This window comes from Octodon degus, unplaced genomic scaffold, assembly GCF_000260255.1.
Source record: "Octodon degus isolate 3935 unplaced genomic scaffold, OctDeg1.0 scaffold00282, whole genome shotgun sequence".
NCBI lineage: Eukaryota > Metazoa > Chordata > Mammalia > Rodentia > Octodontidae > Octodon > Octodon degus.
In genome coordinates, this window is record NW_004524858.1 from 783377 (window position 1) to 808948 (window position 25572).

The following is a 25572-nucleotide window of genomic DNA, read 5'->3' on the forward strand; positions in this document are numbered from 1 at the left end:
GCTGAGTGCTCTGCATCTGGCCACCCCAAGGTCATAGAGGACACAGGACAGCAACAAAGACAGCGGCTGCTGAGAGCAAGGTAAGCAAGTCTGGGAGCCGGGACTGGACCTGAGCCTGACCGCAGGCAGAGCGTGGCTCCTGACCCACGCCGGTGTCCACATGGTTTAAATGCAGTTAGTGTGTGGCAACCGCCCAGCCCATGCAAAGTGCCTGGCTGGCTGACGAGCTGGTACATGCCTGTAATCCCAGCTAATCTGGTGGCTGAGGCAGGAGGATCGCCAAGTTCAAGATGAGCCTTGCCAATTTAGCAAGAAAGACCCTCTCACAAGAAGGAGGAAAGGCTGAAGAACCCCTCCTGCACCCCTTTCACCCTACTGGGTCCCCAGAACCTGAGTGATCAGTGGGAGCACCAGCCTGCTCGCTGCATGATGCCAGGACACGGACCCAGGCCAGGGGAGGAGGGCAACAGGGTCAGAGCCTAGGCCCAGGGTTCCCACTTCCCCTCCGTGCTCCCTGCCTCCCTTCTTCCTTTCCCCTCACAGCAAGTCACCGCTGCTCACAGGGGCACAGACCTGCCTGAGGTTTCTGGGGGGACCCCCTTCTGCCACCCCCCACCACCACTCCCTGCAGATCTCCAAGTGCTGTCTCCTCTGCATCCTCTGACGCGCCCCCGCGGCACCTTGTCAGTGACTAGGCTTCTCCACAGGACCTGGCCTCCAGCAGCACCTCCCCCATCCCGGGAGCACTGTGCTCTCCGGGCCCTGGGCTCCTCCCTGCAGACTGAGTTCAAAGGCTGGCAGTATCTCCCTCTCCTTTTCCCTCTCCCCTAAAGCATCTGAGAACCTGGGGGTGCCTTTTGTGCCCACCTGAGCTCGTTCTGTTTCCTCAGACACAGCACAGAAATGTTCCCTGAGAGCTGGAGAAACTCCTGCTCATCCCTTAAAGCCCATCGCAAATGTTCCCGTCTCCCAGACCAATCCGGTATCCACGGAGAGCCAGGTCCTTCTGCCTGGGCTCACTCTCTCTAGGTCACTCTCTGGCTGGCCCTGATCCCAGAGGGCTAGGCAGGGCCAAGTGCTAATGTCTCCCTCAAGTTACAGTGCATCTTGCACACCACAGCCAGGTCTGCTTGTAGCTTTGTAGCCCCGCCTGGCTCATCTGTTACCTGCCAGCTTCCCTAGCAGCACCGCCCTTCTGTGGCTCCCCCCTCACTGTGCCTTGCCCGGGACCGTTGCACGGCCCACCCCGCTCCCCAGACTGCCCTTTGCCCTGTCTGTGTGCACACCTCCCGCAAGCCTCTGAGGCACCTTATGGAGAGGCCGCAACTCAGGAGAGTGCCCATGTGGGCCAGGCCTCAGCCAGGGTGCTCCTAGGGCCCACCGGCCTCTGCCAGCAAGTGTAGCGAATGGCACTTGTTGGGGCGGGCTGCCAGGAGGACTAAACATAACCTTGTATGCAGCATGCAGCTTGGCAGCCAAGAGAAGATGCTAATTTCATGCTGCTTCCCAGTTCTTATGAGGGACTTAGGTGTCTTGAGGTACCTGCATGATATGGAGGCGAATTCGGACTGTCCAGGCTGCAGACACAGAAGCATCCCCTGCTCAGAGCTCTTACCACTTCCAGCCCCCAGCAGAAACAAGAACAAGGCCAGCATTGTGGTGCACACCTGAAATCCCAGGGCTCTGGGAGGCTGAGTTGGCCGGGTTGGAAGTTGGAGGCCATCCTGGGCAACTTATGAAGACCCTGTCTCAAAATGTAAAAGAAAAAAGTTGGGAGTCGGTGCAGTGCATGGTAATCCCAGCACTGCAGAGGCTGAGGCAGGAGGGTCGAGGCCAGCCTGAACTGCATAGCCAGACACTGTCTCAAGGAAAAAGAAATACAACAGAAAAGACGGGGGGAAGGGGGAGTTTGCAGCTCAGCAGTAGAATGCTTGCCTAGCAAGCTGGAGGCCCCTGGTTCAGTCCTCTGCAGAAAAAAAAAAAAAAAAGGAAAAAAAGACTGGGGCTGTGGCTAGGTGTGAAGGCCCTGGGCTCCATCCCTATCATCCACACCAAGTGCAGACATGAAGCCCATGCCTGGTGGACAGGCAGAGAGCACGAGGGCCCCATGGGGTAGGTGAGCCAGGATGGGCTCAGGTTGCCCCTGAAGACAGCCAGCAGTGACTTAGGGCCATCTGGGCCCTGTTCCCGATAACACCCACAATTCCATGCATGTCCTAAAAGCCAGCTGAGCCCAGCAGGCTCCCCAACCTAGGTCCCTCCTCTGATGTCCCAAGTCCAGGATGCCTAGGGCCCCACCTACCTGATGGAGAAGTCAAGCTGGATTTATCTTTTTTTTTTTTTTTTTTCCTTTTTGATGCAGGGTCTCACTATGCAGAGCTCAGGCTGGCCTTGTGCTCACTTTGTTGTGCAGGCTGGTCTTGAACTCTCAGCCACTCTCCTGCCTTCTTTTTCCTTTTCCAGCACTGAGGATCGAGGGACTCATGAGTGCTTGGCAGGTGTTCAACCACTGAGCCCACCCAGCCTTTTCACTTTTTTTTTTTTTTTTTTTTTTGGTGATGCTAGGGATCCAACTCAGGACCTTGCACTTGCCAGGCTTTCACTCATGTACGGACTGGATCTCACTAAGTTGCCCAGGCTGCCTTGAACTTGCCACCCTTCTGCCTCAGCCTCCCGAGTAGCTAGGAGCACAGGCATGTGCCTCCTGGTCAGTGCTGACAACTACTGTTTTCCATGTGTAGTTGCAACTTTCCTGCCACCTCTGTGAGATGCCAGTTTCTTAGCACGTGCTTGGGCTACTTACATTGATGCTTGCTGCTTGCAAATAAAAACCCTGACTCAGATACAGTGGAAAGACTCCAGCTTGTTGATCATAACTGAAGCATTCGGGTGCGAGTGTCGGGGCAGGCACTGTGATCTCTCATCACAAGGAGTCTGGAGGGCAGGGGCCAGGATGCAGCTGGCATGCTTTTTGAGTTCAGGGATCTAAGAAAAGAATATATTTCTTCTTCCCTTAACTTGCTCTTCATGGCCACAAGATGGCTGCAGAAGCTCCTGGCATCATCTCCACAGAGGAAGCAGTAAGCGAGAGAAGGAACAAGGCCTCTCCCTGTCTAGAACAGCCAGCCCCTTAAAGCTTGCTGGCCTGAGCTGGGAAACACGGCCAGATGGAAAGCCACCCCAGTGGAAGACCCAGCCAACAAAGGCTCAAGGGAACCTTAAATCTGCCCCCAAGGCTCAGCACAATATTGCTGGCACCAAGTCAGGTTCTGAGGGTAGCTGGGGCATGGGTGGGGGCCCAGCTGGGTCTCCTCCTGCCTGGAGCCAGCACCCAGATGGTGCCCCGGGGTGTGCTGGCTTTCTGCTCTTGCCTGCTCAACCAGGATCTTTGGTGCCACCCGCTCCAGCGCAGTGCCCAGCCTGGGCAGGCTCAGTCGAGGCTCCCGTGCGAGGCGTGAGAGCCAGGACTTGGCGCCAACGACTGGGCGGAAGCCACCCTAGCGACTCTCCGGAGCCCCCCCGCACCCCCTCGCTGGCTTCAAGGCCCCAGAGTCGCTCTAGGCCCCTCTCGGGATGGCGTTTTCCCACAGCCGGAGCCCAGGTGCGGAGGAAGGCTCCACAGGAGCAGGGCCAGGCCTGGCGGAGAGGCTCGGCCGCAGGAAGCAGCAACCCCAGGGAGGTGCGGGCTCCAGGCCCCTGGGAGGCTCGGGCCAGCAGCACGAGGGCTTGTGCGCACACGCGTGTGAGTGAGCAGATATGTGACCCACTGCTGTGTACACAAGTGAGCAGGGGTGCTGGCACGCACACCCACACACACAGGTGTGCTCCTGAGCGTGCGCGCGCAGGCCTGTTCCCCCTTTCTCGGAAGCACACAGACCTTCACAAAGTGAACGTTCAAGCCAGTTTCTGCTAAATTAAAAACAGCTTTTGCGTGTTTAAAGTTTACAATACGAAAAATAATTTTCCTTTCTTCTGGGGGCGGGGCGGGGGCCGAGGACATTCCTTGGGCTGCTGTGTGGTTCTGCGCGGTCAGTGGCGCGACGCCCCCCACCCAGCCCACACCCCTGCCAGCTCATCGGGGACAAGATGTTCCAAGGTGTGAGCTGATTGGGGACTTGCAGCTGGCAGAGGCCCCTCTGCCCCCCTGGTGGGCCGAGCCTGCAGCAGGAAGCCTGCTTTTGGGGAGGGGGCAGCGTGTTGTGCTGAGGCCCAGGAAAGGACCCAGCTTTCCAAAGCCCGAATCCAAGCGCCCTGCAGTGCCCAATCAGGTCCCCACCAGGTGCTGCTTGGCCCAGATCTAGAGGCTGTCGGGCACTGACCCCTGGTGTGTGGGCCATACGGCTCTCACAGCAAGCAGACCGCCACTCTGGGGACTCCAGGAAGCACTCTTTGAGCCTGAGGGACACTGCTGACTATTCTGGAAAGGAGAGGCTGTGCCCGAGCTGAGGCCTGACACAGGACTGGAGCTGCTCCCCTGGCCCATGAGGCACTGGCCCCAGCCAGAGCCCGGCCTCACTCCGGGTACCACGTGAAGGGCCTGGCAGACGATGGCCCCAGCCCTGGGTAGCAGGAGCCCAGCCCCCAGCTCCTCTGTGGCGGGCAGAGGAGCCGCAGAGGCATGGAAGCCACCGCCAATCTGTGACCAATCAGCTGAGCCACCCAGGCTCAGCGCCGGCCGCTCCATTTTTCCACCATAACATTTTTATTAAATAAAAGGAGACATTAAGAGGCGATGTTGGCGGAGGCATGAGGTTAATCCTTTGCACGGTGCGCAGGCCGCGCAAACACGACATCCATCGTTTGTTAGCAGCAAGAAGACGCTTTAAGCTGCCCCCAGAGTACAGATCTCATTTTGAAGACAGCAGTGCTGCCTCCTTACAAAAACAGAAAGTAAAACAAAACAGAAAGGAGCAGTTTTGAGGTTTGGAGCTCAAAATGAATGTGGCTGCAGAAGCCACAGAGCCGTGAAGGGGAGACTTGCCCGCCCTGGGTTCCCAGCTGGCCTAGCTGATGGGCCCACCTGAGCTGGGGGCCTCAGGCACTTCCATCTGGGAACGGGATACAACAGGTGGGTACTGCATGCCTGCCCTCTGCGAGCGCTGGGACGCAGCTCAGGGCCAACTCAGGGTGAGGGCCAGGACAGGTGGTGTCCGGACGGGCAGGGAGGCAGACACAGCCCACACGGCCTGGCCCTCACGGCGCCTCATCCTGGCCATCCTCGTGCACACCACATGGTGGGGTGAGCTCATTCCAGAGCAGGGGCACCCAGGCGTGGGAAGGCCTGAGGACCTTACGTCGTAAAGCCAATGCAGGTAGGGAGAGCAGGAGTTGAGGAGAGCCCCTGACAGGGACCCTGAGGCGACCCCAGTGCCCACTGCCAGGACTCTAGGGGAACAAGGAGTCAAGCCCAGATCCAGCTGGCTGGGAGGGACGGGGGACCCAGAGCGGGGGACTCGTCCAGCCTGGGAGCGCCCAGGTCCTGCACCATTGGACGTGCGGCCCAGCAGGCTCCCAGGTCACCAGGGCTATCTCCTGGCCCCAGCGCGGGGCAGCAGGACGGGTGCACAGGCGATACCCGCGAAGGACTCGGGGAAGTGCAGGTCGCGCTCCCACTCATCCGTCTCCGTGTTGTATACCTGCACAATGCCCGTGACGTTGTTGAGGCGCCAGTTGTAGCCCCCGACAATGTAGATCTTCCGCTCCAGCAGGCAGCAGCCAGCCTCAGACTGGCCAGCCCGCATGGGCGTCACACTGGTCCACTGGTCTGTCTCAGGCACGTAGTACTCCACGGCCAGCACGTCGAAGCAGCGGTCCACATGGTCCATGCGGCCGCCCAGCGCATAGATGCGGCCTCCAGCGCCCACCATGGCATGCAGCACGCGCGGCTCGCTCATAGGGGCCTTGAACTCCCACTGGTCAGCCACAGGGTCGTAGCAGTGCAGTGCCTTCTTGTCTTCCACCGAGATGCCATAGCCCCCCGAGATGTAGAGGCGGCCCCCCGAGGAGGCGCCAGCGTGGCCCCAGGTGCGGCGCTTCAGCGAGCAGGCATAGCCCCACTCGTTGCGCCGCGGGCAGTAGCGCTCCACAGATGCCAGGCTGCCGGCGCGGTTGCGGCCCCCTGTGGCATACACCATGCCACACAGCACATTCAGCTGGAACTGGATACGGCTCTCCTGCATGGCCTGCAGCCGCAGCCAGCGGTTCAGGTGCGGGTCGTACCGGTAGCAGGCATCCACTGCACCCTCGCCACTGCGATACTGCAGGTGCTGGCCACCGGCCACATACACGAAGTTGTCCAACACAGCCACACAGGTGTGACTGCACCCCACCTCCATCTCCGTGAGCTCGCGGAAGTGGCGGGCACCGGGCTCGGGTAGCTGGTACACCTTGCTGCTGACAGAGCGGTCACTGTCTGTGTAGGGCGTGCCGCCAAAGGTGACCAGCGAGGGCACATCGGAGCGCACTGCGGTGCGTGGCGACTGCATCTCATGCTGCCGGAAGGGCAGCACCTGGTAGTTGAAGGCCTCCAGTAGGTACTGGCGGCACAGCACGTCCTCCACCATGATGTCCAGGGTCTGCACGCTATCCACCAGCTCCGAGGACTGCATGAGCGGGAAGCGGATGTGGCACAGCACATGGCTGGCACGTGGCCGCCGGGCTGGGTCGTGCTGCAGCCAGCGGACAGCAGCACGGAACAAGTCAATTTCAGCACAGCTCTGCAGCCGATTGCTCTGCAGGAAGAAGACCAGGCGCTCGAGTGGCAGGCGCAGGAAGTCCTCCTCCTCCGCGATCTGCAGGAAGTGGCGGAAGGTGAAGGTGTCCACTGACTCGCGCAGCGAGGCCAGGCTGAAGGTGGTGGCCATCTGGCCGATGTTGAGGCAGGTCTCCACACTCATGGCTGCCTTGAGGAACTCCTCGCACAGCTCCACCACCGGCAGCATCTGCAGGAACACGGCGGCGCCGAGCACGTCCTGCACGCAGTCCAGGTCCAGCGTCACCTCAGCGCTGTAGGCAAAGTCTATGATATGCCGCAGGCCGCGGGCCGACACACCCTTCAGCTCGATGATGTCCTGGCTTGCCTCCCGCATGCCGCCCGTGAACATGGCCCTGTGGGGTGGCAACATAGGCTGTGGGCAGGGGTGTAGCCCAGGGGTGCCAGGGAGCCAGACACAGCCTGGCCTGGTGCGCAAGAGAAACACAGACGGGGTGCAGTACTACAGCTGAACCAGGGCCCCCAGTGAACCACATCTGCAGCCCTTTTTGGTTTTTATTTTGAGACAGTCTCATTGAGTTGCCCAGGCTGGACTCAAACCTTGTGGTCCTCCTGCCTCAGCCTCCCCATGTTCTGGGATGACGGCATACACCATTGCAACTAGAAAGAAAGGAAGTTTTACTCCATCCCGGGGCGGCCTCCAGGAACAGACTTGCTGCTCACCCTCAACATGCACCTGGCCCAGGCCTGTCACTCGCCAGATGGCAGAGCCACAGGACGCACACCAGCAGTGTGCTTCCAGGTTCTGGAGCCCAGGGCTCCCCTCTGCGTCTCCTACTTACCACTGGACACAAGGCCTCCACTTCACTGGCCTGGGTCTCTGCGGCCACAGGGATAGGGAGGACACACACCCCAGGAATACCCAGGTGTCCCACACTGCTCTGCTGTGGGAGGCAGCAGGGAGGCTCAAGGTCCAGGCTGTGGCTCCCAGGGACCTGGAGGGAACCCAGCAGGGGGCCCTTCCCACAGTGTGGCTGGTGCTCACACCAAGTTTTGCATTTTTGTTTTTGTTTTTGAACCCACAGCCATCACACTAAACTCCATCCCCAGGCCTTACTTTTTATTTTAAGGCAAAATCTTGCTAAGCCACTAAATTGTCCAGGGCTGGGCTTAAACTTGCAGTCCTCCTGCCTCAGCCTCCCAGAGTGCTGCGATGTGGCCATGCACCACCATACCTGCCCAAGCTCACACTGATGCTTCCTGCAATGGGGCACCACATGTCTTGCCTCAGTGGTACCTGGCTCAGGGACATAGTGGGAGGACATCTCTGAGGATGCCGTAGGCGCCCCCATCCTGCCCCTGCCTGTCGCCCCTTGTCCTTGGGTGCTATGATGAAGACAGGCAGTGGGCCATGGGCGACAGAGAGAGCTTTGCCTTTTAAGGTCTCGCGGGCTGCAGTGCCAGCACGGGGGAGCCTTTAAAGGGCATTGCTGGCTGGCTGGCCCACCCGTCCCCAAATCTGAAATAAAAATAGCAGCGCCCCAGTTGGCTTGGGTGCTGCAACGCCCCAAAACAACCTCACAAAGCCCACAGGGCGGGTAGCCAGGCCTGGAGGCATGGTCAGCCGGTCACCAAAGGAGGGTGCCATTGCTCCCGTGCCATGGCAACCCCAGCTCCAGGTATCCCTCACTTCTAGCCCAGCCACTGCACAGGACAGATGGACAGACCCATAGACTCACCAAGGCTGTGGCCACCATGCAAGGAATGGGGACAGAGCCCAGCGCACAGGCATTGGCAAGACCCAGGTCACTGCAGTTCTCAGGCCCCCCTCCCCTTTGGCTGGTCTGCTGTAGGCACCCTGATGTAGATGCCAGGCTGCATCCCCAAGGCTGAGACCACTGCCTGGCATACAGTAGGCATGAAATACAGACTCTGGGAGGCTGAGGCAGGAGGGTCACAAGCTCAAGCTGAGACTGGACAACTTAGCAATTAGTAAGACCTCATCTCAAAATAAAAAATAGGACTGCAGATACAGCTCAGTGCAAAGGCTGAGTTCAATCCATACTATGGCTTAAAAAAAGAGAAAGAGCTGGTCAGATAGCTCAGTGTACTAAGTACCTGCTTAAGCAAGCGCAGGGACTGGGTTTTAGTGCCCAGCACCATGTGCTGCACCAGCCCTGCCCCCAGATGTACTGAGCAGGCCACTGAGATCAGGGGTGGTGGCACACACCTGTAATCCCAGCACGGGGGAGGCTGAAACAGGAGGATCACTACGAGTCCGAGCCGCATAATGAGACCCTGTACCAAATACATTAAAAAAATGACAATTAAAAGAAAAAGATTTCAAGGGACAGTCCTACAGCGCCCACCGCTGTGCCCAGAGCCAGGGCTGCCCATCAGGTACCTGAGTAGCTGTCTGCCCGGCACTTCTGCCCCTCTGTGACAACTGAGAACTCAGCAGGTCCACCAGCCCGGAGGAGAGGCCAGCACCACCCGCCCCTCCTCGGGTCCCTGGCCGCTGCCCCCACCCACTGCTGGGTGCTCACCGGAAGTAGTCACTGCAGGCAGCCAGGACCACCTTGTGCGCATGGAAGGCCTCTCTGCTGACGGTGAGCACGACGTCCAGCAGCTGGCCCTGCGCACGGAGGGCGGCCAGGCCCTGCAGGAGGCTGGCACTGTGGCCGGGGGCTGAGAAGGTGCACTTGAGAGTCCCATGCTTATCAGCCACGCTGTGGGGAGAGCAGAGGTGGACACGGCTCAGGGCCATGGAAGGCCAGTGAGCATGCAAGTCCACAGCAAAGGGCTGGGTACCCTGGGATGTGGTGTGGAGATGAGGGGAATGTCAGTATGCACAGGGCCTCCTTTTGGGGTGAGGAAGTGCTCCAGAGTCAGCCAGCGAGGAAGCTGCACAACACTGTAGAGGCACCAATTACTGCTGAACTGCCCACTTCCCAACAGCTTAGAGCTGGCCAGGGTGGCACAGGCATGTCAGGCCAGCACTCCAGGAGGCTGAGGCAGGAGGAGCACGGTTCACGCCTAGCCTGGGAAACCCAGCAACTTAGCAAGACCCTGTCTCAAAGAGTAAAAGAGTACAAGGATGCAGCTCAGAGTGAAGGTACTGGGTTTCATCCCCAGCACCAAAACCAAAAATACAAGTACGGCACACGCGACTCCTCCCAGGTCTTGTATCAACAGTGCACACCCGCCCTCAGAGGCCATCCCACAGGCCACAGCCACCCTCCCCAGCACCACATTCTCCCTGCACTCAGAGGCCCCTGCCTCCGCATGGCCCTTGGAAGACCCTCGAGAAAGGGCAGCCAGGGAGAGCAAGGTACCTGCAGTCCAGCACTGACTGCCGGAAGTAGGAGGACACAGTATAGAAAGCTGCAGGTCCCTCACAGGTAGGGCTCAGTGGTGGCAAGCAATGCAGGGGTCTGGGGAAGCAGTGCTGGGTGCTGGGTGCCGGGTGCCAGGTGCCTTCTCCTGGCTGAGGGGAGCAGGTGGAAGGGATGCCCACCTCGGCACTGCCCGCCCAGTCAGGAGCAGCTGCCTCAGCTCCTCCATGCCCCCAACAGCCCGGAAGTCTTGAAGGCTGGGAAGAAGACAATGATGGTCCCAGAGCCCTTGATCAGGCTGCCCCTGTCACAACCTGCTCAGCCCCTCGGCAGCTGGTGCACTAAGAGGCAAAGCAGCCCTGCACCAGCAGAGGCAGGCCAGAACAGACCCAGAGCAGGCACACCAGGGCATCTAAGCCCATCAGGGACAACGGGCAAGGGAGCCACAGGGCCATGCAGTAGAGCTTCTGGCCCCAGGTCCTCACCTCAGCCCATCGCCCACGCCCTCCTTCATGCTTGCACTGGGCCAGCACTCTGCTGATGGGTCTGGGCCTGGCATAGGGCACTCATGGCTCCTTATAAGGGTGAGGACAGACATCAATGGACTGGATGGGACATTTAGAAGAAGTAGCCAGAGCTGAGATCAGAGATGGAAGGAAAGGACAGGATGAGCGGGAACAGGACAGGACAGGATGGGACAGTATGGGACGGGACAGGGAAAGCCGGAATTCCTGACCACCATGCAGAAGCCTCAGAAGCCCCAATGCACACATGTGCCATAGTGTGGGCGTCCCTGCAGCCCACCCTGGGGAGTTGATGTCCGTGAAGATGTGGTGGACACACAAGGGACTTGGAAGGGACCCCAGAGGTCTGAACCCAGACACCAGCCCTTGGGCTGCCTGAGAACCCTGCCACTGTCCCGAAGGCCAGAGCAAGGTTACAGCTGGAGCCTCTCGCAACAGCAGCAGGGGAGGGTGCCATGCAAGCCAAGCCTCTTGTGGACACTTTGCCTCACAGATCCCTGTGGCCCCACCACAGCCTCTACCATTCTGCTTCACTCTGGCACTTTGTCCCCCAGAGCTGGAGGAGACCAGGCAGTGCAGGAGGACTTCTCGTGTCTCTCTGCACCCGCAGGGCAGGTGCGCATGTATGGTTGACCCCCAAAAAGGGGTTCACACAGAGACAGTGGCATCACGAGGCCACTCAGAGACCCCAGCCCCCTCACAGAGGCCCTGTCGGTCACTCGTGTTGTCTCTGCCTTCCGGGTGCCTGCCCACCTCTCTAGCCTCTGCTTTCCAATAAAAACAGCAGCACGGGGCAGGAGGCACAGGCACCTTCACTCCTCAGAAGCGTGCCCCTCCACGCACAGAAAGTACACGAAATCAGCACAGGCAGCAGCCTTGAGGGAGGAAAGCGGTGCACCCAGAAAAGGTGGGAGAGTAAGGAGGAAGAGACCTGTGTGGCTTCACAGCATCCTGGTGAGGACGAGTCCCAGGAGGAAGGCATGGCACGGCTGGCCACACTCTAGAGCCCCAGACTCCAGCCCAGAGATGGCCTCTGCGACCATTTGAGGGATGCAACATGGTGTTCCCTCAGGAACCCCAGATGCTCAGGTATGGACCCACACCCCCATGAGGGCGACACCCCATGCAGGGAGATGCTGGAAAAGGGCTATGGCGAAGTATCATCAAGGGAGGAACAGCAGAAAACGCCTGGGCCTGGTGGCACAGGTGCAGCTTCTGTTCCCAGTACTCCTGTTCCCAGTACTCCTGCAGGTGTGTGAGCCAGGGCCAAATGTGCCGCCTCCAACTTGGGCACAAGCAGGTAGGGGGCCACGTGACAGCAGCCAGCAGGGAGGCCGTGGCTGCACCTCACCCAGACGGAGGAGGAACCCACGCCCTGTGTGCCAAGAATGCCCCCAGAGGGCAGAAAAGCTGGCAGCGGTGCTGCTCTGGGGGAGGACAGGGACAGGGTGTCCACTTCCCTGCCCTGGGCTAGTCTCCTCAGCGGACAGCGGGCGACCACGAAGGCAGGCAAGAGCCTTCCTGGCATGGGTGTTCCTGGGGTTCTCAGGGATAGCACAAGTGACCAACAGGCCTCCGAGAGGGGAAGCTAGGCTGGGTCTTGGTGGCCAATGGTCTGGTCACCCCAGCTCTGGTGATCTGGGAGCTCAGGGACATGCGAGGTGCACAGGCCTTGGCCACAGGTGGGCGAGGCCGCCTTACCGCCAGCGTGTGGCAGCGGGGCACTCCAGGAACGCACAGGTTCCTCTCCAGGAGTCAGGACAGCCCCGCCCAGGAGACACCCAGCTGGATCAAAAAGGGAGAGCAGCCCCATCCCCCGCCCCTTCATGTCCCATGCAACAGAGGCCCGCATGGCTGTGTCCCTCCCTGTCCTACAAAGACTCCTCTGTCCCAGAGCCCCCACCACCCTGAGGGCAGCCACAGTGGCAGGCACCCCCAGAAGCTTAGACAGCGAGGTACAGCCCGGGTTGAGGTGGGCAGGAGCAAAGGGCAGCCTCACTGGTGACTAGGGAGGGAAAGAACCCATCACTCAGGTTGGACCCAGACAGGGGGCGGCTAGCCCCAGGAAGGCAGTGGCCCTCGGCCCGCCCAAGTCTCCAGACAGCCACTCAAGTCACAATCACCCGCACGTGAGTCATCGGAGTCCGTGCGTCAGCAGCCGGGTCAGGGTGTCCCTGGAGGCCACTCACCCTGGCTGCGTCCTTGGCCTGGCCCCGGCCTCCACATGGCTGCTCGCCCCACCATCCTCACCCTGCCTTGCCTGTGTCCCCCTGTGTGGCACCGGGTGGGGCATGTCCTCAGGGACATCTGTGTCAGGGAATGGCGTCCTCGTGGGGCAGCCTGGCCTTGTGTCTCCTCTGGAAATAGTGAAGGGATGCAGGAGGGGTCACAGGACACTCAGAGCCATGCCAGCTGTGGCCAGTGTCACAGTGACCAGGCCGGTTGGGGAGCAGGAGTGGGGGCCATGGGACTGCTCCTAGGGCTGGTGGGGGAGCAGAGCTGAGCACCCACCAGGGTGGGCGCCCCTCCTCTGGCCTCAACCCAGCTGCCGGCCTCATCCCTGCAGTTGCCTCCCGGCTGGCTAGAAACATTTGAAGCCCCAGATCATTCTCATTGGAATGTCCAAAAAGGAAAAAGAAAAAAAAAGCAAGAACAAGAAGAATTTCATGGAAACGTTTCTTTGGGGCTTTGTTAAGCCCTTTCCCACCCCCACGCCGAGCGGACAGCCAGCGCGCCTGTGAGCGTCCCGCACACACTGTTCTGAGCGCAGGCTCGCTTCCCCGGCTGAGAGCACTTCCACTTTCCAAGCCAGCTCCAGGTTTATTGTCCATGTGGCTGGGCGCGGCACATCGGAGCAGCACAGCTGGCTGGCTTGCACCCCGGCCCTTCAAAGCCTGCCCCGCCCAGGGTCCCTGTGTGGAGGGGCGAAGGACGGCAGTGCCCTCTTCAGCTCTGCCCCAGCCGGCAACTGGAGCACCGCCATGGATGAATGTAGAGCCTCATCAGAGACCCAGAGGGAAGGGGTGCAGACCCGGAGGGTGCGAAAGATGGGGCAGAGACAGGGAAGGGGGCCAGGGCCCTGGAACTGTGAGTGGAGCTCTGCGCCCACCGAACACATCTGGGCTCCTTTACATGCATGTATATGCGCAGACTCACTCTCCTCCTCTCCAACCACAGGAGACGCTGATATACCCCCCATTAACATGGACCCTTCCCCACACACCTCCCAGAGAGCAGGTGCCAGGCTTTGGGGAAACCGAGGCCCTATGCAGCCCTCACAACTGCAGGCAGCTTCTTTCCATTTGTACGCAGCCTGCCAATGGCACCAGGCTTATGTGGCATCTGGGACCAAGGCCCCAGGATCAAGAGGTGCAGAAGACTATGGTACGACGTACTCCCTGAGGCAGCTGACCCCAGTTGCTGTTGCTGTGGTTACCACAATATTTCACAGTTCTGGGTACTTGTGCTCCCGGCCGGCAGGATAAAGTCATTGTGTTCTGGCACCTGGAACTGGCCTCAGACTCGAAGGCCAGCCAGCAGCCCCCACACTCACGTCAGTGAGCCTTCCCCTGGGACTGTGTGGTGGCCCCATCCCCCTTCCCGGCCGCCCCTCCTGAGCAAGGCCCACTCCTTCCCAAAGGGTTCCCAGAAGGGGGGTGCACAGGCAAGAGCAGTTCTACTGGGAGATAGCAGGGGGCCCAGGAACTGAGAAGGTCCCCACAGCAGTGTGCCCCTGCAGGCCAGGAACCCAAATGCTGAAGAGCTGAGGAGGAGGAATCAGCAACCCAGAACAGACTGACTGACAGAAAGGATCTGCCTGGGCAGAAGTGGGTGGGTTGGGGTCTGGCACTACCCCACCACATGTGAGTCCTGGTCCCTTCCCTACCCAGTACTGCAAGTGCCCGCCCCCTGCTGTGGCTCCCTCCAGCTCCCAGTGCATCAGCAGTCTACTGGGGTTCCCCTCACCCTGGTCTGCATGTGCCTGGCTCTGCCACGGCAGATCTGTGCGTGCCCAGGTGGTAGGTGTGATGGGAACACAGGCCCTGCTGCTGGGATGCAGGCAGACAGACCCTGCCAGCCCTGAGGATCGCCACACACAGCCTGTGTCCTGGGCCCTGTGTGTGTCTTCAGCTTCACCAAGCACACAGGAAGACAGTAAACAGCACCTGCAGCATCGCGGGGAGGCAAACCGGCAACCTGGCCACTCGCAGGCCCAACACTACAGCCAAGAGAAAAGGCACCCCTCTGCCTGGCTGCAGCACACCCCATCACGGCTCTGTCCCACCACCTGGAAGGCAGGGCAGAGAGGGAAGTCAGAGGAGCAGGAGTTTCATCCCAGTCTCCAGAAGGAAAGGGCCTCCAGAAAGGAAGCAGGCTGGCAGCTGGGCAAGGCACCATGTACCTGCTCCCGGGGTCACTACAGGTGCTACCCGAGGCTGACCCATGGGGTCTTTACGCCAGCTCCTGGCCCGTGGCCCATGGAGCGCAGTATTCAAAGAGCTCTGGCCACTGCCAATGGACAGGAAGCCCTTGGGTGATGCCCCAGCCCCAGAGCGCCCAACTGCAGCTAGGCACTTCTCCAGGCCAGCAAGTGAGGTCCTGCCATCCAGAAGAGCACAGGATGAGAGGACACACTCAGCCCCACTTTCCCGTCCAACAGCAAGCTCTCTGCATCCATGGCACATGGTCACTGGTACACAGCAAGACCCAACACAGGAGCATCCCTTTAAAACAGGCCCCACCTGCCAAGTGACCACCCCTGCACTAGGCTATAGGAGGCCACACACAAACCCATCTCCCGACTTTCCACTCGCTACTGTGTCCTCATTATCCCCATTTAATAGATAGCCAGAGAGGGTCGACACTTGTCTAGTACCACACAGCAGGCAGGGGGAAGGACACCAGGTTTGCCAGTGGAGACGCCTCACCTGTACCACACCAAGTCCCAGGACCACCGCCAAGATGCAAGATGAGCAGACTGAGGCCCAGAGGGCTGGGACTGCTCCTGGAGACTTGGCCCACACTCGAGGGTGGGTAAGGAAGCTCCTAGTGCCAGCCCAGGGGAGAAAGGTGCACCCCACTAACCTTCCAGCTGCCTGCAAGAGAGGTGGAGTACCTGCCAGGTCACACTGCTACCCTGTCTCCCCTGAGCCTCAGCCTGGCTGTCCTCTCTGCTCATGTCCCATCCATTCATCACTTGTCTGTGTTAGCCTATCTCCCCACAGCTGACACAAGAGTCCTCCAGATCGAGCAGGGGAGGAGCTCACTGTGTCTACTCCATGGGGCTGGGGCTGGGGCATGTGTGCGTAGGTGTAGGGCAGGTAGGTGAGCAGGCCAGCTGGACACCTGGGTGATATGTGTGAGTGGATCAATGAGTGTATATGGGGGTGGTTGGATGGGTAACTGGAGGGTAGGAGGATACACAGATGGATGGATAGGTGGACGGATGGATAGATGGTTGCCGGCTAGGTGGACGGATGTCTAGGTGAATGAAGAAGTGGTCATGAGATGAATGGATGGGTGGATGGACAGGCGGATGAAGGGAAGGCTGGGTGAGTGCAGAGACAGGCAGCTAGGGTAGCAGATCTGTGCTCCTAGGTGGCAGCACTGGGCCAGAGCCTTCACACTGTTCAGCCTCTGCCCTGCAGCTCCTGGCCCAAGTCCTAACGCCAGGCTTGGTGTCTCACAGGCAGCACCAGGAAGCCCTGGCCAGGGCCTGCTTGCTCTGCCCCTGGTGCTCCCTGACCCCTCCACCTGGCCCCATACCTGGCTCCCGAGTCTACCAGCTCCTCCACACTGGTACCACCACTACCACCAGCAGCTCCACTTCCCTCTCAGCCTTCTCTGAAAGTATAGTCTCTACCACAACCTCCCGCACTTCCACCCCAGCTGGGTCCACCACAGCCCCTCACCCTCACAGCCCAGCTGGGTCCGCTGCCAGAGGCAAGCCAGCGGGCAGCTCTCAGGCTGAGGTTCCCTCCTGCCTCCAGATGATCAGGCAATGGCCCATCCCCCTCAGCACCCCACTGTGCCAGGCTGAGAGACAGGGCCACTCGAACAAGCACACCCCCGGCTCTCCAGATTAGGCAAGTAGGTGCATGAGCACTGCTCGAAAACCCAGTGAATTCCAGCACCGATGAATTCCAGCATGGCAGGGCAGAAACGTGCCGTGAGGCAGCCCAGCCCGCTGCCTCCCCTGGCAGGGCCGGTGCTGAGGCCCCAGAAGGGTCGGGGCTGCCAAGCAGCACATGTTCACCCCAGTGGAGCTGAGCCAGATGCAGCATCCCTCCAACTCAGCATGGGGCCTTCTGACGACAGCAAATTTCAGCACCAGAAGGAGCCTGTTCAGGAACATCTCCATTTTAGGGTGCTTAAATCTCTCCTCTCTCCTCCCAAGGATCTTGTGTTTTCCTTGCAGAACCTCCTTTTCTCCACACTCAAGCCCAGTGGCAGACCCTATCCATGGGTTGAGGCACAGGGCCCAGCCTGGCCAACCTGAGCCTCTGAGAATGGCTTTGGTGATTGGCCCCAGGATGGGGGTGTGGCCCACCTGGTCCAATCAGTGTCTTCCCTGGGAATTTTGCTGGAGCTACCAGATGAAGGTTTGCCTTTCCTTTGGGGTTGCCAGGCTGATGGGCTTATAAAATAGGGTGACCTTTCCATCGGGTGGGTGGGTGCCAGGGAGAGGGAGGTCAGAACTGAAAGATGGATCTGCTGGGGACTCTGCTGGCGACATCTTTCCAACCTTAAACAAAATGCCTTTAAAGCTAGAAACCTCAAAAAGAAAGAAAGAAAGAACTCTTCCTGAATTTTCTATGTGACCTCTGAGCTTTAATGGAAAGGAACAGAACAAACTGGTTTCCTGCCTGTTCTACCCTAAAGAGGCCCTGCATGGCAGATGCTCAGAGTCACCAATGGCATTCCAGACAAGCCCCTGGAGGACTGCCGCAGATGCAGTGCCTCTCTAGCTGCAGCTTCTGCGACACAGCTCAAGAGCCTCTGAGGGGGTCTGGGGTGAGGAAGTCACCCAGGGGTGAGTCTGAGGTGAGTAGGCGGTGGCTGTCCCAGCCAGAGTCCCGCCCGTCTGTGGCAAGCAGACGGCTCCATTCTGCCCACCACAGCTCCCCAGGAAAGGTCAGCAGGCTGCCTGCACGCTGATACTGATGGGCTGACACGGAGGTTCAGCCACTCCAAATGCTGATGTGGGGTGGGTGCCAGGGCTAGGACAGTGGGGGGCCAGTGCCACCATCTTGAAGGCTAGAACACTGTGGGCCACACGTGCAAGTGATTCATGAGGCGCAGACACGATGTGCTCCCCACTGCACCACTCTGGGGGCCTGGGCCACAGGGAACTGGCAGAGAGAGCAAGAGCGCCCTCCTGGTGGACAGATTCCACCAAGGCCCTGGAAGGCCCCCAGCATGCCTGCTGCAGCACAGCCACCTGTCCACACTGTCCACCCACCTAGGAAAGTGCCCTGCGCTCGACTCAGGTAACAGGAGAATCTGGGCAGTCACATGTCCCCTGCTTGACCGCCTCTGGCAGACTGCCTCAAATTCTAACAGCCCATGGAGGACATAGCTCGCCGGATATCCACCCAGACCGCTCCGCCCGATTCCCGTCTCTGACCCCTGTGGAATTTCACGGCTGTGGTGTCAGAAAACATCTTCGGCCTCGATCCTCGGGTGACCCCCCTCAGGGCCTTTAAAAAACCTGAAGGTCCACCCCTGCGGGCTGAGCATGTTCAATTCCGGAAGCCCTTGCCCTCGCAGGAAAGGTCTGCGATTCCCCCAAGGTGCTGGTTACTTCCTCCCGGATCACAATATTTGCAGTGTGCACCGTGGTAGTGCACATGGAGTGGTCAGGCGCTGCGCTGCACTGCTCGGTGAGGGGTCTGAAAGCACTCTGGACGCGCCCCAAAATCCGCTCTGCAGAGCAGGAATGCTAGGGAAATGCTGGCGCAGCCGTCAGAGACGAGTCCTGCGAACTGCACAGCCCTCTCTGGAGAGAAGTGGGGAAGGGTGGAGAGGAAGGGATGGAGGCGCGGGGTTAACAAGTGTTAAGAGAGCTCGTCCGCACAGCTGCAGCGCGGCTACCAGAGGAGGAGGGTGGGCCGGCCGGCAGTGGGGGCCCAGCGGGCTCAGCCCCCACCTCCCACTTCAGGCAGCTGGACAGAGAGGCCAGCCGGTGGTGGCTTGCTTTAACTTTCACATGCAGTGCTGAAATTCTGCTCATTAAATAAATGGAGCACAAGCAGCATGGCGCAGCCGCTGGCCGCCCCGTCCATAGCAGGGCTGATTTACTGATGACAGGCTGTGAACTTCTGCTGCTCTGCCCCGACCCTGCTGGGGAAATGCCATAAAGTGGAGGACGGCTGTGCAGAGCCTGGGTGGGGCTAGTGCCCCTGGAAATCCAGTCCAGATGGTGTGGGGGCACTGATCTGTTGGGGGCCCTGCTAACTGATCTCATCAAGCACTGCCCCCAGGGAGTGCACTTCCCAGGGGACACAGAGCCTCGGCACAGAATGAACTGTGATGGCAGGGATGGGATGGGCAGCGAGGCCAGGCCCTGAGGAGGCAACACTTGAGCCGTGCAAATTGCTGGGACAGGGACAGGACATTCTGGCCGGGTATGTCTGGGCCCAATAGGGCGGGGGCGGGGGACCACGCAGAGAATCAGATTCTGTTCTGAGGACAGGGAGCCCTGGCAGGTGTCAGGCAGGGGGTGACAAGGGCTGATATCAGGCAGGGCCTGGTGGCCAGAATCTGGGACAGGGCACTGGCTCAGAAGGAAAAGGAGGGCCAGGAGCCAGGTTGTGGCTGCAAAGTGAACACAAAAGACATGTCAGCCAGTAGTCCGCCGGAGCGTCTATGACCCTCCCTCTGGAGAAGGGGCAGTCTCAGAATTGGGACCTGCTGTTCAGATGACCTGAGGCCAACAAGGACTATAGGTCCCAGGCTGGCTCGAGCCCAGAGCCCAGAGGCACGAGGGGCCTTTCTGGAACGGGGACGCAGGTGCCACCTCTGTGTCCACTAAATACTCACAGCCAGCATGGCCACTCAAGGCCAAGAGTGTTCTCAGCTCTTCCTCCCACAAGGTTCCTCTAGCACCAGGCCTTCAACACAGAGAGAGCCAAGGACCCTCAAAGCCACTGCTACAGGTCCCCAAGCCCCTCATCACTGGGACCTCTGGGCCCCTTGTCCACCACCAGAGGGACCCTTCCAACATGGGAGTCCAACCCAAGAGCTTCACACAAACCATGCCCTGCACCCTGACCTCACTCTCATCGGGAAAGAGACACTGACTCCTCCTGAGGTGAGCCCCAACTCAGTCTCGGAGCCGTAGGGCACTCTAGTACCCAGTTCACATGGGGCCAGCCTGTCCTGTGGACACTAGGCCAGTGGAAGGTCATAGGAGGCCCTCGACCCACACCACAAGGCAGGACAGATGTGGAATGAGCCTGTCAACAAAAGCAAGGAACTGGGTACCAGGGCACAGGCCTCACATCACACAGGGCTGTGTTCTGAGCTATTTCCCCTTACACTGCCATCCTTTCCCCTCTCACCTCTTCCTACTTCTGTCTTCTTCCTCCTGCAGGATCTACACCCCAAGTCTAAAGCATTCCTTAAAGCCAAGGGGCAGGGCTAGGGATAAAGCTCAGTAGCACAGTGCCAGCCTGGCAGGCATGAAGTCCTGATTTACATTCCTAGTACAAAAAATAAATAAATAAAAACAAAAGCCAGATGTGCTAGGCCATACCTGTCATCTCAGCACTCAGGCTAAAATAGGAAGATCCCAAGATCAAGGCCAGGGTGTGCTACAAAGCCAGTTCAAAGGCAGCCTGTACCATAGCAAACTCTGCCTCAAAACAAAATGAAACAATGAAGGAAGGAAGGGAGATTGGGAAAAATAAAGAAATCAAAATATATCATGTACAGGAACAAATTCCCTATACTGAATACAATCATTTTGTATATCTAAAATGTACCAATAAACTTTTCTTTTTACTTTTTTTTTTGGGGGGGGGGGATGGGGATTGAACTCAAGCCCTTGCGCTTACCAGGCAAGTGCTTATTCTACTGAACTATCTCCCCGTCCCCAATAAATAATCAAAAAAAAAAAAAAAAAAAAAAAAAAAAAAAAGAAAGAAAAGAAATGGAACACCAAAGGCCAGAGCTGGGCTCAGAGGCGCACTCCTGAAATCCCAGCTACTCACAAGGCTGAGACAGGATTGCAAGGTTCAGGCAGCCTGGGAACCTAGTGAAATACTACCTGAAAATTAAAAATAAAAAAGGCTGAGGGGCCAGGAAGATAGCTGTAGGGGTCAGGGAGATAGCTAAGTAGAATAAGCACTTGCCTGGCAAGCACAAGGTCCTCAGTTCAATCCCTGGTACCATAAAAAAAGGCTGAAGGCAATGGCATGAGTTCAATGGTGGAGCACCGTGGATACTCCTCAGTATGTCACCCCCCAAAATAAACAAGAGGCAGGGCTGGAGTGAAACTCAGTGGGCCCTGGGCTCCATACTCAGCACCAAAAAGTGGGGGGAAGGGACAGTATACAATTTTAAAAATTGAAAGATACCCATACAATGAAGGGCAAAAGTGAGCCTGACTTTTCAAGTGTCTGGGAGACACTAGGTACAATATAAAAGCCACCATGAGGAAGGTGGGTGACAAGTTGCCCCAGCTGCCTGGTGTTAGCTCAGTGATAACACAAACTGCCCTGGGTGGTGACAGCCACCAGCTCATGGCAGCAATCCAGTCATGAGACAGCTGTGCTGTGCTCTGGGGAGCCTGCTGACAGGAGGTGAGGCAGGCTGGCCTCCTCTACCATGCACTGAGCTGCCAGAGCCCTGGGGCCCAACACTGCCTGCAGCTCGCCTGACTCCCATCACCCCATAAGCCACACCAGGCTGCACCACGGCCAGACTCCACATCGCTGTCACCACCCCGCCATCTCATGGCTACCAAGCCACAATGCCACCATCTTCCCAAAAGCAGGGGCCAACTTTCACTTCCCACCACCTGACACATGAGTCCCACACCGGGGCAGTGGGTAGGACCCGTGCAGCATCGCTGCTGAAAGACAATGTCTCCCAAGGCAGCATGGAACACGGCTGTGTCTCCAGCACAGCACCTCCCAGGCCCCTACCTAGGAACCCGGCCTACTTGGAGGCTGCCTGTGGGAAGGGGGGACCACAGTCATGCGTCTCTGGACACAGGCATTCATGTCCTGAGAGCCAAAGCCCAGGCTCTGCAGGGCCAACACTGCACCTTTCTCTCCCAAGGAGTGGAGGAGCGGCCCAAGGGACAAAACCTTCCCAGAAGGCCAGGTGGTCCCCCAGTTATTCTCAGCACAGGCAGGGGCTCAAAGGAGACAGCCTAGGGACAGGCAGCCAGGGAGGGTCTATGGGGAGTTTAAAGGAGCACAGGCCACTATGTCAGGCCGCACTGTGACCAGCCTGCTAGGCACAAATTCCTAAGGGGACCCCCATGGCCAGCTCAGCCCTTGCACTGGTGTGCGCTCCTTACCCCAGGAACAGTGTTATTCAGCAACACCTTCACAGGGGACAGGCTGAGAGGGAAGGGTGGCTGGGCTGGGAGGCGCCTCTCAGCCTTGGGGCTTTCGCCTGAGTCTCTCCCTCAAGGAGCCTGGCTGGGGAGGCCGAGGCTCGGCCAGGAGCAGGCGGCTGCAGAACAAGTGTCTTTTGTTTTGAGAGCTCACGGCCAGGCACCACCTTCCCTCCATCGGCAGGCTAGCCACCTCATCCATCCCTGAGGTTCTGCGGGTGCTGAAGGACCATCTCCACTAGGCAACAGCGTTTTGTTGATCCCTCGAGATAGGAAGCAAGTAGAGAATCAGCTCTGCTTTCTTTCTTCTCCCCCTCGGTTGCAGAAGAGAGAAGTTGGAACAAACAAGTTACATAATGCTGGGGGGGCAACCCTCTTGAGGACACTTGCCTGAGTTGTGGGACCGCAGGAAGAGCCAGGGGAAGTCAGGTACCGCCCCCACCCCTGGCCAGATGACAAAACCCCTTCCTGCTGCCTGGCAGGCTGGAAGATCGGTACCACAGACAAGGCCACCCTCCCTGACAGCACTGCAGGTCCCCCCCAAAAGATGTGATCCCCCTGACTCTGGACCTGCCAGGCTGTGCATCAGGGGCCACAGGAAGCCTGTGCACTCAGTTGGTCTCCCCGCCCCTCCCTGCTGTGCTCCTTACCTTGAGCCCCTCTGGGCCACCCACACTCCAGGCCCCCAAGCTGTACCACGGGGACCTGCTGTCACCCACACGGTACTGCCACAGAGGAGCTCACCATGTTAGGCCACCCAGTCTGGGGTAGGCCTGTTTTCTATATATTCATGTGTTCACTTGTCCTCTAGGTATGGAAACTGGCCTTGCATATAAGCTGTGTGCCCAGCCTTCTGGTATTCTTTAGTGACAGAAAATGTGCTAAGGCATCCAGCCAGCGGTGAATGGATAAACAACCCGGTCTGCCTGCACTGTGTAGTAGCACTCAGCCAGGAAGAGCACAGAGCACCAACACAGCTACAGCACTGCTACTGACAACGGCCCTAAGTGAGGAAAGCCAGACACCGGTGGGCACATCTTGTTCCCACTGATAGAAGACATCCAGAACAGGCAGATCCAAAGACAGGAAGAGGACCCGCAGTGGCCAGCAGCTGCGCTGGGAACAGGAAGTGAGCGCTGCTAGGTGGGGGCTCTACCTGGCATGGGAGCACACACCTGTAATCCCAGACTCAGGAGGTAGAAGAAGGAAGAACATGAGCTCGAGGGCAGCTGAGGCCACATAGTGAGTCCCAGCCTGGTCTGGACTATTTCAGAACAAACCAAGGGCAGGTATGGGGTCTCCTTTTAGAGTGACAATAATAATTTTGAACTAGATAGAGATCGCAGTTGCACAATTCTGTGGATGTACTAAATGCCACTGAATGGTTCACTCGAAAAGGGTAAACTTGGCTCTTTAAATTTCACCTCAAGAAAACCCGCAAAGTGACCAGAGAACAGGCTCTGTGAGCTATCTGGTCTCCCACCAGGCCCCACCCAGTGAAAACATGGGCGAAAAATTGAAAAGATAATTTGCCAAGGACCTGAATAGCAACTACTACGGCTTATATCCCGCTGTCTTACAAAGGCTCACACAGTCAGAGGTGGCTGGATCTAGAGTGGGTGCGCTGGAACTCACTCACGGTGCAATGCTAGGATTAAGAATGCTGGACTGCTGGTCATGGTGGCTTGCAGCGGGAGGACCAGTACAAATTCAAGGCCAGCCTGGGCTACAAAGTGAGTTCAAGGCCCTGAACTACAGAGTGAAACTCTGTCTCAAAAAGAAAAAAAAAAGGGCTGGGAAATAGCTCAGCCACATCAGTACCTCCCTGGCAAGTGCAAAGTCCTGAGTTTGATCCTATTACAAAAAAACCACTAGGATTAAAGGTGTGAATGCTACCTGCCCTAGATAAGATAGAAGGGACAAAAGAGGCTTGTCTCAGCTTACTGGCCTCGCATCGGTCTGCTACTGTCTTCCATGAACCTTTGTCCTCTGCATGCCCCTCTCCCATGCTGCCTGCCTTGGAGCCAGCCAATTAGGAACTGAATCCTATGACCTGTGAGCCAAATAAACTCTTGGGCTGGGGAAATGGCTCAGAAGAATAAGCGCTTGCCTGGCAAACTCAAGGGCCTGAGTTTAAGCCCCAGTTCCGCCAAAACAAGACGGGACAAATAAACTCTTACTCCTCTTACTCTGGGTGTCTGGCATTTTGTCTCAACGATAAGAAAAGGAGAGACATCCAGAAAATCCATAAAAATAGCCAAACTCACTAGCTACTGGGGAAATGCAAATTGAAACCACAATAAGCAATGAAGCACATCTATAAGAGTGGCTAAAAGAAGGACTGGCCATGCCAGCTGGTGGTGAAGATGCAGAACAAACGCAACTTTGTTTTTTGAGATAGGATCTCACTATGTAGTCCAGGCTGAACTTGAGCTCACAGCAATCCTCCTACCTTAGGCTCCCACATGTTGGGATTAGACGTGCACCGTGCCCTGCATTCCGATTCCTTTTCTAAAATGTTTTATTTTCAGATAGTATCTTATTTAGTTGGCCTTGCTAGCCTACAACTTGTGACCCTCCTGCCCCGGCCCCCTAAGTAGCTAGGATTATAGGCATGTACCTCTGTTCTGCTTGCAAATGGAACTCTTGAACACTGCTGGTAGGGATACCAAATGTAATTGTTTTACACAGTAGGCTTGACAGTTTCTTCTCTCTCTCTTTCTCTTTCTCTTTCTCTCTCTCTTTTTTGGTCATTTTGAGGCAGGGTATTTTGCCTCAGCAATGCACGTCAGGCTGGCCTTGAGCTCACTTTGTAGCCCAGGCTGGTCTCAAACTCACAGTGATCCTCCTGTCTCAGCCACCCGAGTGCTGGGATTACAGGCATGAGCCACGACACCCAGCTGGCTTGACGGTTTCTTAAAAAGCTGGACGCACATCTATCCCGTGACCCATCGGCCCGCTTTTAGCTACCTCCTCAATAGGGCAACTGTGCTGCATCCACACAAAGACACTACCTGGATGTTCCCAGTGGCTTTATTTACAATTGCCAAGATGGAAGCAACCAAACAGTCCTCCAATCGGGTTAAACAAACTGTGTCCACACACTTGGCACTATAAGGGTAATCAGTTTGTTGCTGTTCATTCACCAGTGATAAAGAACAAACTTCTGGGCCAGCAAGATAGCTTAGCGGACTAAAGCACCTGCTTAGGCAAGCTTAGGCAAGCGCAGGGACAACGGTTTGATCTACAGCACCACATGCCACGCCAGCCTCAGAAAGAAAAGAGAAAGAGGGGCTGGAGAGATGGCTCAGTGGTCTAAAGCACCTACTTGGAACTAGCTTGGCAAAGCATCAGGGACCGCGGTTCGATCCCCCAGCACCACATGCCAGCCAGCCCCGCCCCCTGGTGGGCTGAGCTGGCCACACACACACA

The 25572-nt window shown here is 57.9% G+C and overlaps 1 protein-coding gene across 1 annotated transcript in view; it reads right to left on the minus strand.

The window, feature by feature from the left end:
- Positions 1-3604: 3604 nt before the first annotated feature.
- The window catches only part of Klhl26 (kelch like family member 26), a 24477-nt gene continuing 2509 nt past the window's right edge, over positions 3605-25572 (minus strand). Inside the window, exons 2-3 of the mRNA XM_023707218.1 lie at positions 9259-9441; positions 3605-7107 (exon numbers count right to left, since the gene is read on the minus strand). Coding sequence (XP_023562986.1) covers positions 5526-7107; positions 9259-9441 — 1765 coding nt within the window. The 3' untranslated portion in view covers positions 3605-5525. The remainder of the gene's footprint in view (positions 7108-9258; positions 9442-25572) is intronic.